At 25.5% G+C, this 16,847-nt stretch overlaps 1 protein-coding gene across 2 annotated transcripts; it reads left to right on the top strand.

The window, feature by feature from the left end:
* The first annotated feature begins 9,616 nt into the window (after positions 1-9,616).
* On the top strand, positions 9,617-16,195 carry ImpL2 (Ecdysone-inducible gene L2). 2 transcript variants are annotated; one of them, XM_035079949.1, is made up of 7 exons: positions 9,617-9,764; positions 14,293-14,511; positions 14,594-14,646; positions 14,729-14,810; positions 14,893-15,079; positions 15,159-15,481; positions 15,587-16,195. In XM_035079949.1, the coding sequence occupies exons 2-7, from the start codon at positions 14,293-14,295 to the stop codon at positions 15,605-15,607; spliced, it is 885 nt and encodes a 294-aa protein (XP_034935840.1). In that variant the 5' UTR covers positions 9,617-9,764; the 3' UTR covers positions 15,608-16,195. The 2 variants fall into 2 exon arrangements, with proteins under 2 accessions (XP_034935840.1, XP_034935849.1); XM_035079958.1 differs by lacking the exon at positions 9,617-9,764 and adding an exon at positions 10,826-10,989.
* The last annotated feature ends 652 nt before the right edge of the window (positions 16,196-16,847 follow it).

Below are 16,847 nucleotides of genomic sequence, written 5' to 3' on the forward strand. Positions count from 1 at the left end.
TGAGTATTATTGAATCCAAGTTTCGATAGGATTTTATTTAAAATTTCCTTGAAAAAAAGTATTTCCTTTCCTTTCCGTTTAATCCTCCAAAAATATGCTTGGAAGTTGAAATTAAATATTTAGAGCTTGCGTTTGTATTTCAGCCAATCTGTATGACTATTTTATAAATCTATAGACTTAAACTCTGAAGATGGATTGAAGATTGAAGTGATCTGTTGACTGATTGATTTGATGAATAGTACTTATTGCAAAACAGTGCATATTCACTGATTTTTTTTTAAGGGTAAAAATGATAAGAGTTTATTTTGGAATTATGTCGCTCATTAAAATATGTTTTTTTTATTATTTACCAATATTCTTAAAAAAAGTAGCTCGTGTTTAAACACAGCAAAGGAAATATTTATCAACAACCAAATTTGATAAACCAAGTGGGTAGTATTTAAGTAGTAAATATTCACTGTAGAGAATTTAAACAAACTCGAATTTGAAGACATGAGTAAATGGTGTTATGTCGAATTCTAATAAGCTTGTGATTTTTTAGCTTATATCTAAAATTTAATTAATTAATGGCAATTATTTAGAATTGGGGCTCCAGGCAAAAATCGTTCTAAAAAATTTTTTATACATTTGGGGTTATTTCTGAGGGTACAAATACTGAATTTAAGACGGGGAAGACATATTTTGTCCATTATTTCAGACATTACATGGTAGAACTTACATATGATAAATCACTAAATGCCTCTAAAATTGTTGATCGTACATTTCAGAATGTAGCAAAAGTATTTATGCCCTTTAACCCCCCCCCCCTCACCCCGCACCTTCCATCCTCTTCGTCACTTTATTATTCGAATTCAAGCTATACCTATACTTAAAAATCCTGTTTTTTTCGATTGAACCTCATGAAACATGTCTCCCTCACCTTCAATTATCTAATTCTACCTAAGAGAAAAGTTTCCAAGTGATGAAAAATTTTTTTGAGCGATTTCTTCCTAAAGCTCTAATTCTAAATAATTACCATAATTATTATATTTATTACGTAGCAGTTTGTTCTCTAAAAATAGAATAGCGAAAATAACGAAATACACTGCAAAATCAATGAATATTTACTGATTTTGCAGTGTATTTCATTTTTTTCACTGTTTCATATCTGGCGAGTGTATAAATACTTTTAAAATTTCAATTATGTTACATAACTCATGTCTTTATTTATTTCTTCTTCAATACTTCATTAGTTTTTCAATTTTTAATCCTTTATTTTGATTTTGACAATCATTATTGTTGACTAGTATTTTTAATTTCATTATTAAGCTGGTTATAAAAATTATTCAATGATTAATCGAGTTAATAAAGCTCAGAATGTTTTATTTGCAAAGACTGTACTTTTTATACTATCTTATTACTAAACGGTTAATATTCTTTGTTTGCAGTTTTAAAAATAGTATTAATTCAAACAATGGTACATCTATGGTATTTTATAATATATTTAAATTCTCAGATATTCAAAAAAAATCAAAAAGTAAAATTGAATCTAATATTTAGCAAGTCTGAAATAAAACTAAAAAAATCAAAAAGTATTAATTATATGATAAATATGAAGTAATCATATATGTATATTTACTTTAATAACCATTCAATCCAATTAAAAAACAAAATTAAACTTTTATGTATGGGTTTTATTTAGTTTCATCACCATTTTGTACATCTCGGAATCAGAATGAACTTTTTTAACAATTTTATTGTTGAATAACTGAATTTTTATTATCGATCTTCATATAAGATTAAAATGACAGATAAATTATTTGATTATTTCAAATTTTCATGGCCATTATACCATTGTACTTCTTGATGAATTTAAGCTTTGTACGTAAAATCTATTATTTACAATAATGACTGATAAATTTTAACGCACTTCAAATTAGTTTAATATATATAATTATTAATTCTAAAACTCTTCTTACACTAAAGTTTTACGTTGTATCGTAGATCTAATGTTTAAAATAACACTTGTGTTATTTTAGGTGTTTTTTGAAATTTATTTAACAAGTTTCGTATAATTTTTTTTCGAGTTGACGTCAATGATAATTATACAAAAAATATTTACTTTTAATTTTGTTCTACTTCATATGTAAGTGTATTAAAACGGACAGATTCATGAGAAAAATACATAGAACTTTCAACTATTTAGATAATACCAATAATAAGTATCAATATTTATTGTAAAAATTAATATAAATGATAAGTTTTGACGCATCATTAAATTGTTCAGTACTCAAAACTTGCGGAAAGTAAATTTGAAAAATTTTAAAGAATGATAGTAACCATCTTGCTCATCTAAATGTGTCATCACAACACATAGAACACCGTTTAGATATTCTCTGTACACATGAAGTATTCTAAATTAATGCCACATTAATTTGACATTGTAAATACACTTAACTGCTAAGATGATGATCCGAATTGTGTAAGGTATTCCAAATGCTCAGGAAAAGATTGATAATGCAAACTTCATCAAGATTGGAGTAAAAATCTCCAATTGGGAGCAAGACATTTTGCAGTAGGTCCATGGGCTACAATGAGTTGTTGAAGGATCAGAGTGTACAGAGTCTTCTCTTTGGGAATTGATCAACCAATATTTCCTGTTTGGATTAATAATAATAGCACTGATTCCAACAGTGATGATTCCATAACTGCTGATCAGTGATCATACTCCCAGTGATTTTTAACTTCCTAGTGGAAAGTTATTGTACTGAGTCCGATTTTGCGAATCCCAAATGTTAGTAAATCTCCACGTTTCAAGGTCCCCAGAGTCGAATACAATAGTTTTTAAGTGGACGTCTGTGTGTATGTATGTTTCTATTTGCGTTCAGTATTATTTTTCACCTCAATTATCTCGAGAACGAAAAATGATATCAACGGGGGACCGACTGCATTTGATAGCCAATGATGCAACTTAGAACTGATTAGCTTTTTAGCAAAATTAGTCCAGCCTTGTTCTATGTAGAATCAAAAAACTGAAAGCAATTGTCAACTAGCAGGGAAGTTAGTAGTGTGGACCTTTTGAGTCGCACCCAGATCACTGAAGAACACTGGATATTCACTGATTTTTTTCTAGACAGCAGTAAAATTTTCCCATCAATTTCATGTACTCTTGTTGAGAATATCATAAACATTCTGACTATGCTAAATTTTTATATTTACTTCACTTTACTTTGATATTAATCATTTAATTCTTGTGAAGAACTATGGTACTTCATGAGTTCAACTATCAGGGATTTGGACCCACCATCAATAGCATGCTGATTACTTTACAAATACACTAATTTGCTTGACTATCCCAATTGTTGATAAATTATCAGAAATTCGTTCAAAATATTTCACAAATCAATTGAATTATCGATTACAAAAATAATGAACTTCATAGTAATTAGTATTTAAATAGTAATAATAAAATTAAGTCTAATCAAATGAATAATATACATATTTTTAATGTCATTTTTATTATATAAATATTAATGATTAGAATATAATTTTGTATATATTAAATTTTTAATTTATGAATTACGTGATTGGTCATCCATATAAAAGAAAATATATAAAAAACAAAGTTAAGAAGAATATTTGTACTTCGATAAAAACTGTTTTCATTCTTATAATGTTTAAATTACACATTTAATATTATGGAGCCATATGTATTTAATGTTATAGAAGTTCAATTATTTAATAATGTTTTGAGCATATCATTGAACTACTAATTCTGATATGAATTTAAATACATTGTTCTTCTATGTTTTTTTTTATTTATTCTAACTTGAAGGTTATCTGCAAATCAAAAAATAAAGTTATTCTTTAAATAATTTGATGTTTTCGTCTTAAAAATCGTCTTAAAAAATAACAAATGTTATTCTAAAGTTATTGGTATTTCAAATCGATATCTTGGACTACATGTGTAACATGCCATCAAATTATTTATAACATGAATAAGTTCTTGTTCGAAATTCGTTTAAGCAAGTAAGACTGCCATGAGCTGTTGGTTCATTGAAAATTTGTTGAATGAGTCTGTCTTTAACTGGAAAATGAATGAACAAGCAATTACGAGAACTCATTTAGGGCCATCTTAGGAATGTCAGAAATTTTTAAAAGCTTTTATTAGGAATGTACCACCTAAAACATGAGATCCTTATCAAGTTGCCCTATGAGACTTAAGTTAAATTAGGTAGTGTTCGGCTCTTTTTGAGTTCAAAATGACTCATTTTAAAATCATTTCATTCTCTGTGAGCTTAGAATAAATGAATCATGGTGATGAAGAAGTTGTTATCATTGGCTTTGAGGGTAATCCTGCTAAATCCATTTCTAGACATTAGAGTTTCTAATAGGAAAATTGTTTAACATAAGCCTGTAGTTTAGATTTTTGGTTCATTTTCCTGTCTAAACTCATTAAGGAAAGACTACCTTTAGTTTAAATTTAATATATTCCAATATATATTAAATTTATGGTTTACCAAGTTTAACTTCTAGCTAGAGGTGGGCCAACATGACTCTTCAGAGCTAAAGTGGATCTCCAGGTATAATTTTCAGAGATATTACTCCTGTGAGTAAAAGTAAGAGAGGTATAGGATTTTACTAAGTAGACCTTTTTACTGGTGCTTTGCAAAAGTCAAAGTTTGCCAATCCCTGCTCTAAGCCAACGACATGACTTACTGATCTGAGGAAAAAATGGTCTCAATAAAATCCTAATTAAATAGAACCAAGCATGATTCATTCTAAAAGAAGAGAATATTTAAATGGTTCTTGATCAGTGACTGATATTTAATACAATAATATGAACCATCTTGTCCAACTTGATATGACTTTAATGATACACAGAAACAATTTGTGCAAAAAAAATTGTCTGAACATTGTGCTAATAATTATTAGATTTTTTTGCTTATTTTAATTAACTTTTTTATCATTTTTTTTGGGGGGTAGATGAAAAACATCAACTATAATGGATAGAGAGAAATAATAAAACAAAAAAGTATGAATGAAGTTATTGCAACAAGGTAGACAAAAAAGCTGAAAAATGTAAATGAGATAAAAAGAAGTGAGTTTGATGAATAGTGGAGATTAAAATGTTTAATTATCAGTTACAAGTCAATGAATAATGGTTATTTTTGTACAAAAAAAAAGAATAATTTTAAGTGGCAAAAGAGAGAAAAATAATAAAAAGAAGCTAATTTATAAAAATGAAAAATAATTCGAAGAAGCAGAAATAGATGATTGTAAATAATTATTCATTTCGTTATTGTGTCAATATACCCTCTAATCATGAAAGGTTCTCTAATGATAATTTTGCAGGTTGAAATTATCTCTCCAGGCATTTTGTGCGTTCTGAATCTGGCACTTATTCCTCGACAACTGTGATATATTTCATGCTGTTGAAGATGTATAGTGCAAAAGAGAAGAGTAGATAGAAGAATAAATCAATGATGTGAATGCAAAAAAAATATAAGAAATAGTTCTGCGAAGCACATGCCAATTCAAAGTCCATTGATATTCCTTCAGTAACATTATAATGGTCTTTTTTTCGTTCTTTTCTTATTCTTGTCTCGTACATTTGTCACGTCGACCACCGACACCACAACGTAACATGATGATGCAATGGGACCTACATGTCACTGCTGGTACATAATATTTCTTAGAAGAAAGAGCCGAACTATTTTGAGATTAAAATCTCGGAATTTTACAATCGAGATCATCAATGGTCTCAAAACTAAGTTTAGTCATTTTTTAGTAGAAAGTTCACTTCTCTCTCATCCTAGATTATTAGTCATTGATGAAGTATATAAATCTATTGGGCATTCTTTTCACTACCAGTCATACTAAAAAAATTTTCATCCATTTTGTTACTCATCACAATCGTTATGCAAATTTGTCATTTAATTACACCTTTACCTAATTTCTATTCATATTCATCAAAATTTCATTCTAATTCTCATCTTTATTGTGATTTTATTTTTGATCATTTTAATTGTCATTTTATATATGATTGATTATTGTATTGCAGTCGATTATTTAAATTGATTTACATGCATTCTGATAAATATTTATGTTTATATTAAATTGACTGCCCTCAAAATGCTATGTAAATTTAATATTTAAATCATATGTCATGCTGAAATTCAATTTTTCATTTTTTATTTGATAAAATAAAAAAAAAGGGAACTTTTGTCAAAGCGAATCAACAAGTGGAGTTTATTTATTGAATGATGCTGATATTTCGACTATATTCTAAAATTCTATTCTAATTTTTTATTATACCTTCTTCTTCTTCTTCTTCTTCTTTTTTTTTCATTGAATTTAAATGATTTGAATGACAACTTTAATTCATTTATGATTTATCACTTTATGATGAACACAAGAAAATTGACAGGATTATCTTTTAAAAATTCTACTTAATTATAAATAAATTATAAATATATATAGTTATTATTAATCATTAAAAATTCAAGTTAAGCAACGTGCCTAATCTAAGTTAAGGTATCTAACAATAATAAAATATATGTAAAGAAAATTAATTAATGATGCATTTGTTCAATTTTTCATAAATAAAAACTAGATTGTTTATCACTGATATGATTTTTATCAGAATCCACAAAAAAAAGATAATCTTTGATTAATTAATATTTTTGATTTCCAAAGTGAAAAAAGTTAATGATAAAAATATTCTTAATTTAAATTGTTTAAAAAGTTGTTAATTAATATCATTAAACATTCTTATAATGATGAAATTATGAAAGACAAAATAAGTCCAACTGAATGGGCATTGAATAATTGAATTCACTGTCATGTTTTAATTTCCTTTAAATTTTTACGAAATAATAAAATCTCATAAAATTTATTTAATGGTTTTTTTTTTTTATTTAAATAAGTAATATATTAATTCATAGACTAAATAATTTTATGATCAAAATTACTGACAAAAATATCAAAGCATTATAATATTTATTACATAGAATTTATTTATTCATACCAAGACTAATTTTTTTTTATTTTTATATCCACACTTTTAAAGTATATTTTAATTATAGTTAATTATAAACACTTATTATATACGATTTATTATTGAAATTAAAATTAGATTGATAATATTAATTTCGTGGGTTTCGATATTCATATTTTTAATGATATGTTCTTTGTAATACCAAAAATAGAGTAAATCAAACGAGAAATTACATAAATTAAGTAAACATATTATAACTCTATATTAACTAAATATTCATTCAAAACAAACAAATACTCACTTTGAAGTAAAATTTTAAAATTATGAGAGTGTTTTCATTACCAGCACTTAAATCAATTAATAATTATTTATTTTTTGTAAATTAGTTTTATCTAAATGAATGATTCCACTTTATTGACAATAAATAAATATAAAGGAATAGTAAGAATCATTGACAGGGCATTTAATAGTATATCTCGAGACTTTAAAAATGTTTGCATTAGCCGATGATGGAGTGAAGCAAAATGAAGTAAAATGAGGCTGATAGTAGAAGTAGAAGAATAATTTTTAGCAAAACAAATGTTCTCTATTTATTCAGCAAAAAATTAAAATAATTAGATTTATTATGATGTATGAAATTTATATTAAACAGCTTATAGTTAAAAATATTTTTTTTTCTATAAAAAAGCTCAAATACTTAATCGTTAAATCAAAAATCACTAAATGATAATAAATCTAGTTATTTCAATACTCTTAAATTAGTTTAAACTAAATCAATGTGATATTAGATTTCAGCTGTTCACATAAGTAAAAATATCATAACGACCATCCACTATTTATAATAAGTAAATTAAAACATGCAGAAGAGATTGCGTACCAATTTGTTTGATCACAAAATATTCTAAAACTTGGGAACACTCTATTTCAAAACTTAGCTGTTAAATTTATTAAATCTGTCAATTCGAAACCTCACGTTGCCAGAAATAACGGTAATTTGTAATTGCCGATTGATAAGCAAATCAAGTGGAGTCACATTTAAGAGCAATGAAAAAAATTAAAATTATTTTACATACCTCCTATATATCTACAGATATCTCGGCCACATAGATGTCTTGAAATCTACACATTACGTAAAACAAGTACATACTTTTTTTCAATTACAATACCATAAAGGACACAATGGGATGGTGTCTTTTTTAAACAAAAAAAAAAAAAAATAAAATAATTTTAAAATATTCATCAGTTAATATTAATTACTCCAAATACAGAATATATTTTTATTCATAAAAAATATATTAAAAAATTCACAATTAAATAAATATTTTTAAAAATATTTTAATTATCGTTTTTTTTTGTTTTGCATTTAAATTAATAGAATAATTTTTTTTTTTTTTTAAAGATGAGAAGAAATAAGAATAATTTTAAAATATTTAATTATAATTAATTGATTTATAATTGATGAATTATTAATATTGTATTATAATAGAATGATCCTGAAAATATTTAAACTCTTTTGTATTGACAGAAACTAAAATGAGAACGATTAGTAATCCTCGGGGTCAATCGCATGTTACGTTCACGGAAATCTTGTTCCAAGCCTCTTGCACTACCGTCCATGAAACACATCGTTTTCGTATCACATCAATAAAATGTTATGCGTTTTAACAAATCAAGTATTCACAATTGGAAATCTACTTGATCTCTATACATTATTATACTTTACAGATAAATTCTATCGACAGAAAATATATCATTTTCATTCATATCTTCAATAAAACAATTACCTTCTTTAAATATCAAAATTAATTTGTCTCAATAAAAAATCATATTAATATATTTATTAATTAAACTATAAATGAATTGAAAGATAAAAAAATTAATTACAAAAGAGAAATAAAGTAAAGACAAATATTTCATCAATATAATAAATAATAATAATAATAACAGTAGTAGCGGTAATTGTGGTAATTAAAGGTTCCTGGTAAAAATAAAGTCTAAGGTCAATTTTTTTGTTCGATCTTCCTTCAATTAAATAAAAGTCAATTAATGAAAAAAATGAGTAACACCATAGGATTCTTAGTATTCGGAAAAAATCATTTTGAAAATTGATTATCACTTTCCTTATTTTTATTATTATTTGATGTAAATTCATTTAATATCCAAGCTTCGAGATGATAAATAATTAATTAAATTAAGAATAAATCAATGGGAAAATCTTTCGGCGGTGAAAAAGTACCGTGACATAATGATAAGCTAAGTAAATGGGTGATATCTTGAGAGAAGGAAGGTCAAGGGAAAGTCTGAAAGGCGTGAAAATGATGGATTAATGTTTGAAACCCCTGATAGAGTCACTGTGGTGTGATGTGTGCTGGACCAAGTGATGAGGGTGCGAAAAATCAAACGAAGATGGTACGTGTGGATGGGTGATGACGTTTTTACACGCAAGACGTGATGATGATAATAATAACGGGTGTGGGCTACATACTGCTATTGGTTAAAAAGATTCTACTGTATTCACATTCCCCGCCACTCCGTACGAACGGACCAATCCAACGCAAAAGCGATGTGACGATTGTTGCATTTCTGAGTATAAATATGAGCATGAAAGGCTGAGTGTTACTAATTCTTTCATCGACGTTTTATTGAACTCATCGGTTGTTAAAAAAGTTTCATTGAGCAAAGGGTTAAAAGCAAGAGATTCTTTACAGTACATAAAACCTTTTATCAAGATAACTGGTTTATACTTATTCTATCTTTCGAAGGATATTATTAGTCAGTGAACAAGGTAAGTCCATTTAAAAAATCATCCGTTTTTTTTTTCATTTTGAAACATTTTTTTCTGTCAAGTTAATTAATTGTCCTAATTACTTTTCTTCGGAGATTAAAAGTTGTAAACTAGAAAAATTACTCTTACAAAATATGGTAACTTGGAAAATTTGTCATGCACCACCTTGACCTACCTTTATATTAATCATTTATTATTTAACATAAAATCTCTTTAATAGTGATCTTAGTAATTGATGCTAGATTCTATTCAATTAATACTTTACAACTTTTCATTTTATTTCATCATCAATTTTTAGTTTAAATTTATTTCTATAATCAATCAAACAAAATTTTTATTTTAATATTCAAAAAGTAAATTATTTTATTAAAATTAATTACATTTTCTACCATTTAATAAATGAAGATTAATTGAAATAAATAATTTTATACTATGTAATAAACTTTGAAATTCAGTTTGACATTTATTATAAATATTTAAAATTAATTTTTTATAATTAAAATTTGTAATCTAAAAAAAGAAATAAATTAATATCATCACTGTTTGATAGAAAATAAAAAAAAAAAAAAGAAGAAGTTGTCATATAAATTTTAATAAAATATGAATTAGAAGTAAAGTATATAATAGAGATGATAAACTAATTAAAATATCAATTAATTAATTGGTTTATAAATTGTCATAAATTCGAGACAAAGGGAGACTGGTTCTTCGGTTGATCAAACCAGTTTGAAGCTGTAAAGATAATCATGTAGATACCTATGCTTATTCAACGTATATCAATGCACAAATTGAACACATGAGTAATTATGATAGAGTCATTTTCTTTATTAGTTATTAAAATATTTAAACATTAAAATTATTTTAAATATTCAATATATCAATTTTGATAATCAACGACCCTTTAAAATGATTGATAAATGATAACATAAAGTTCTGAAGAAAGAAAAGTAATCTTTCAGCCTCCATTAATATATCTCATAAACGCACGTGCGTGCACGTTTTACCACTATCTCAAGTCGGTAAGTCAGTTGAAGTCAACCCACGTGTTTAAACTAGATTGTTTGCCCAGTTTACTTAGGATCATGCAACTAGTAGGATCGTGTTGAAGAGCACGTCAATCAGAATTTATTCATTGACTCATTTATTTATTACTTTTTAATTTCTTGTGTTCACTTGAGTATTATTATCGATTTAGTTTATTTTATTCTTCAATTTTTAGTACAAAGTAAGTATTTTTTCTCAATTAAATAAATACATTATTGTGTTTATTATTTTAACTTTATCATATTGATGGCCAACTTAGTTTCAAAATTATTTAGATTAGTTTTATTGAAATATATTAATATCTAGATACTGGTTATCAATTATCTTTACAATTGTTAGTCATTAATAGAATAGCAGGGATATTAGAAGAATAGGTGACAGGTGGAATATGATGAGCAGTAAATTTTCAAAATGCCAGGTGCTTTATTATATTACTAGATTCAGAGTCATATTGCATCATACTTTTTCTTCAACGACTTTATTGCGAATTCTTGATATAATTGATGAAAATAAAAATTATATTAATCCTCAATACTCAATTATTGAGAACTTTTTTTTTTTGTTTAACAGTCTTTTTATGTTAACATTTTCAACATTAATATTATTTCAAAATTGAGTTAATAAAAATTAACTCATTTTTATAAAATAATTAATTACGTCAATGAAATGTTACATTAATTGATTATAATTACCTATTAAATTGACTCTAAGAATGATTTATTAATTTAATAATGAATAATTTTATGCAAATTAAAATGAAAAAAAGTTTTTTCTGTTAAATCATTTATCATCTTATTGAATGAATAAAAAAAAATTGAATTATGATTATTCATTGAAATACAATTTTTCTCTCAGTATTTTTAAATAGTTAATTAATCATCTTAAAGCGAGTGATTTTTCACAAATTTAATTTGATAAAATAACATCTCTGATTGAAGAATTGAAATAAATTACATGACTGACAATAATAAAGATAATAAAAGGTAAATAGTATGATGACTTTATACAAAAAATTTTTTTTTTCATTTCTAATTATTTTCCAAAACAAGGTATAATTTTAAAAGTTTTAACATAAAGATGCAGCAAAAGTATTGAAGAAATATAAGATATATGTTATTTTATTCTTGGAATGTAAATCGTGTTATATTTATTCCTCGGACGTTTTCACGCAGTTATTCTGTGTCTCTGAAGACAAATTATTATTGACTGGACGATTCAAGTTGCGTCAAGATGATTGCACACAAGTAGCAGAACGATGATCGAACGAGTATGCGCACCAACACATTGGGTTCATTCGAATTTTTATTGCAATTTTATTTAACCCATCGTGAGATTTCTCGTCGTTCAGACTCGCCACTCTTTTTTATAGCATCGTTTATTTTTTTTTTTATTCCTTTTTATTTTTTACACTGTGTCATCGTTGACTCCATTGAATTTTAATTAACCATAAACTTATCCAGGTAATACACTATGTTTTCTGAAGAACTCATTTATTGCACTTTTATTATTATTATTTTTTTTCAAAAGTCTTTTTTTATGTACTTCATTCATTAATATAAATTTATTACCAAAAGTTAGGACTTAATTATAATAAAAAAAAATTTTTTATAACCTTCAATTTTTAGTTAATTATTTTTACTTTAAATCCAAATGTGTTTAGTAATAAAACTCTTCAAATGTTTACAATACTAAACACCATAAACAAACTATAGTATTTTTTGTCGAAAACTTCTAAACGTCTTGAATCGTTTAAAAAAAATGCTATAGTTTGTTTCTAACCTATTGTAAACACTTGAATATTTTATTTCTAAACATTTTAAGTTGCAATAAATGTTGTAGAGCTTTTTAATATTTTATAAAAAAAAAATTAATTAATTTCAATAATTTCATGTTAATCAATTAATTAACAATAAATATGTCATTATTTAATGGTTAGTAATTGGTAAATTTTCAAGTATAAAATTTTTTGAATGAAAAAAAAATCTCTTCTTTTTATATAGCAGTAAAAAGATAATAATACTTGTGATTAATATATTTAATAAAAGTTGATTTAATGCTCATAGATATCATTAAATTATATCATGTGAAATGTTACTCTGACGAGAACAGCATTCAATTTGTAACAAGTGTTGCATGCATCATGTGATTCTTTCTTCTTTTTTTTTCCCCAGTCATTTCATCTCTTTTGATCTGTACTTCTTGCTTAGATAAGGACTTGTCTCTTACATAGCATAAAATCTCCTCAAGAATGACGACAACTTATTGAGGAGTTTATTTAACTCAAACATACAAATGATGACGTGATAAAATGATGAATTTCCGCCGTTTTTCACGTCACTTCAAATCCTGTTCTTTATATTCTATCATTCAAGCTGATCATGACATAAAGTTCGTCCCAAATTGACGATGTTAATTGATATTATTTTTAATAAGTACATTATTTATTATGCAAGTAATAATCTTATGATATATGTAAATTGGATATTTATATCAAACTATGTAAATTAAAATTTATGGTCATTTATTGGAATAAATTATAAAGAGAGTCTTCCGAGGCAATCGTCACGAGCAGACAGATAAGAATGATGACGAATTCATGTGTCTGCTCATTCGTCTCTTATAGCAATGGAAATCTCGTGACTACAATGATTGGAGCAATTCCATAGGAGGATTCTCTTTAATTTAATATTTTCTTCCTACTATCCTAGTATAAATCAAGATTGGTTCATTCCTAGCTCAACATTGGTACAATATATTCAATCTGGATCTAAAGTTTTTTTGAACAAATACATTCCAATTTATTTTAATATTTTTTTTTTCAATCACTGATTCATTATCAGTGAATAGCTATCTATTTCTAGTCGACATTAACTTATTAATTACAAGAGACTAGTAAATTGATAATCAATCGGACACTTAGTTCATTGTATCAATTAAGTAAGCAGAATATTGACGAATAAAAAGAAATATTCATTCAACTTTTGATACTTGGAATGAAATATTAAGTCATTTAAAAATGATAGTCATTGATAGTGTTCGTTAAATTATTATATTGAACAATACTCTAAACTCTAATAAATGAAAGATGATTTTATTTAAAACTATGTGGTGTATGAAAATTGACAAACTGAAGCTAGAGTTAGAAAAAGTAAGGAAATTAAATTGTAATGTACAGGCGATTATGTTTAAGAGTAGGAATGAATGATGATACATTTGAATTAACAGGTCAACATTAATTAAAGTGCATTCACCGTACAGATAATGTTTTGAATGAAAAATGTTTCTATCAATGTCATTTTTTTTTTAAATTTACATGTGATGAAGTTAATGACCCATCACAATGAACAGGCATTAATTTTATATAATCGCTTATGTAATATTGATAATTTTATCATAATCATCCAGCAGAAAATTTCAATAACTCAATTAAAGATAATTTTTTTATACAATTTTTTAATTAAATGTTTCCTGTATTGTTTTCTAGATGGAACCAAACATTTCGAAGTCATTAATGAACTTCATTGTTCTCTTAATCACCATACAATTCTCGGTTGCGAAATTTATAAATTTCGATTCAAACCGCTTAAATGTGATAGCTAAACAGTTGGATGAAAAAAGAATAGATTACTTGGGTGAAATGGACACGAATTACATCACTGATAATGATGATTATCTGGAAAATTCAATGAAAATGAATCGGCTGGTAAGATTAATAAGAAAATTCATAAAATATATTTGCAATATTACGAATAAAATGCATTAATTTAATGGTTTTTTTTTTTTAGTCGAAAAGGACGAATATAAACATAACTGGTGGACCTACGGTGCTTTCAGTTGGGTAAGATTTACAAATATTAAATAAATAATAATAATTTGTATTTGATGAGGAATTGTTAAAAGATAATATTTTTGTTCTATAGAGATTCGACTATATTGAAATGTAGTTCTTTGGGATCGCCATCTCCCCTCATTTATTGGGTTCGCCAAGAAGAATTAAACCACGTAAGTATTTATAATTAAATATTGAATATTGCAAAATTTTTGATAATTAACTTATTCTGATATTTTTTATTCATAATTTTAGTTTAAAGAAATGATGCAAAGACATCCAAAAATGATGAACAGCAAAGTATCCACATCTGATAATATTGGATTAACTGAATCTAAATATGTAATAGATTGTGCTACCAAAAAGGATGAAGGAGAAATTTTCTGCATTTCGATAATTGATGATGAAATACTTACAGCATCTGTAAATATTACAGTTAATTGTAAGGCAATTAATGATTTAATACTAAACAATATTATTTATTAATTATAATGATAATTAATTTTATTATTTAATTACAGCATCAGGAACTGGTGCTTACAAAAAGTATTGTGATGAATTTCAACGTCCTGTGATAGTAGATAATTTAAAATTCTTGTTTGCTGAACAAGGAGGTACCGTCTCACTTCCATGTGGTGTGAGAAATGTCTTAAAATCCAACATCGACTGGCTGACACGTGATGGTCAACGAGTAATTGATTTATATCCAAATGCTCATTCTCAGCCGTGGAATGGTGAATTAGTAATAACAGATATTAGCTTTCGTAACATGAATGAATATTTTTGTGTAGCAGTCTCTGAAAATGGAAGAGATGAAGTGAAAACATTTTTATATCCTCTATTAGTAAGTTGATATTTGTAAATATTTTCCAACTATTATTGAATATTTCATACATAATTGCTTTTTCTTAATGAAAAAAGATTAAAAAGTTACCATTTCAACTTACAGGCGGAAAAACATAAGGACTAAAGTACACAGATTATAGAACGATATGAAAAGAAATCAATAGCAACTAAAAGTACTTGAGATGCACCTGTTTCTATATAGTTAATAGGTATTATATAGCTGACTATTGTGGTAAACTTGACAACTGTACCAGTAACAGATGTATAACATGCGTAAACAATTTTATGCAGTGTAATTATCTAGTCACTTCGTGTTAGGTGAAAATGTATTCATTTATCTGGCCGGCCCATAGTCAGTAATTATTATTAAATTATTATTTTTCATTTAACTTTAATATACAAAACAAAAAACATTCCTGTAAAAAAGATGATGTTGAATGCATGTCAAATTACTGAATTTTTTTGCGAATTAGTTAATAATGTTTATCAAATCTACACAATTTAATTCATTTTTCAATTATTTAATTTATAAAAATTATTTAAAATTGAGTTATTGTTCATCAATGAATATTATAATATTAGATAATTAACAATTGATATTAACTGTGCAAAAATACGATCCAAATGTATGGGTTAAAAATTACTGGTGATCGTTGCAATTATGTACTTATTACAAAATAAATGTATTTTATTATACTGTATATTATGCAAATATTAGTTTTAATTTTATTTGACTCTTTGATTGTAATTATTATTAATTTACATTTTCTAAAGAGCTTTCCGAAATTTTTTTTCTTATTAATCTATCATATATTTTGTTCGTAATTATTATTTAAATATTTCATTTTTATAATATTATATTAAAATATTTATAAATATAAACACTTGATGTTTTTTTGATAATAATATTTATTTTTAATCTTTTTTATTTCCATAAAAGTATAGTATAATTTAATTTTTACAACATTAATTTTTTATAAACTTTTGATGTAGAACAGAAATGTTTGGTATATTGTATTTGATTATACAAGAAAAAATAAATTTTCACGTAACTATGCTTTCCTGAATAGTTACCAATTCATAAATAAATTATTCATGATGTTTCAATTACAAACTCACACTTATATAATTACAGTTAATAAAATAAATATAAAGTTAAATTTTACTCATAAAATGTTTTTTATGTAAACTGATTATTAACTATCTGAATTACATATGAAACTCATCAATAAAGTCATGTGCTTAAATTTAATTAATCAAAATTTTTACAATAAAATATATTGTACTGTATGTGCGTAATTACATTTGTCAGAATATAAAATTTTTTTAATTTATTTCAATGCAAAATAAAGTCATTAATTGAA

The sequence above is a fragment of the Chelonus insularis genome, unplaced genomic scaffold, assembly GCF_013357705.1.
Source record: "Chelonus insularis isolate UGA/USDA-ARS -01 unplaced genomic scaffold, ASM1335770v1 contig_117_pilon, whole genome shotgun sequence".
In the NCBI taxonomy this organism is placed as follows: domain Eukaryota; kingdom Metazoa; phylum Arthropoda; class Insecta; order Hymenoptera; family Braconidae; genus Chelonus; species Chelonus insularis.

What these genes read in the sequence shown, in the direction of transcription:
- ImpL2 (XM_035079949.1), top strand. Translation starts at nt 14,293, where the DNA reads ATGGAACCAAACATTTCGAAGTCATTAATGAACTTCATTGTTCTCTTA. An exon ending in CAATGAAAATGAATCGGCTG is followed by an intron (nt 14,512 to 14,593) that starts GTAAGATTAATA and finishes TTTTTTTTTTAG; the next exon opens with TCGAAAAGGACGAATATAAA. An exon ending in GCCAAGAAGAATTAAACCAC is followed by an intron (nt 14,811 to 14,892) that starts GTAAGTATTTAT and finishes TCATAATTTTAG; the next exon opens with TTTAAAGAAATGATGCAAAG.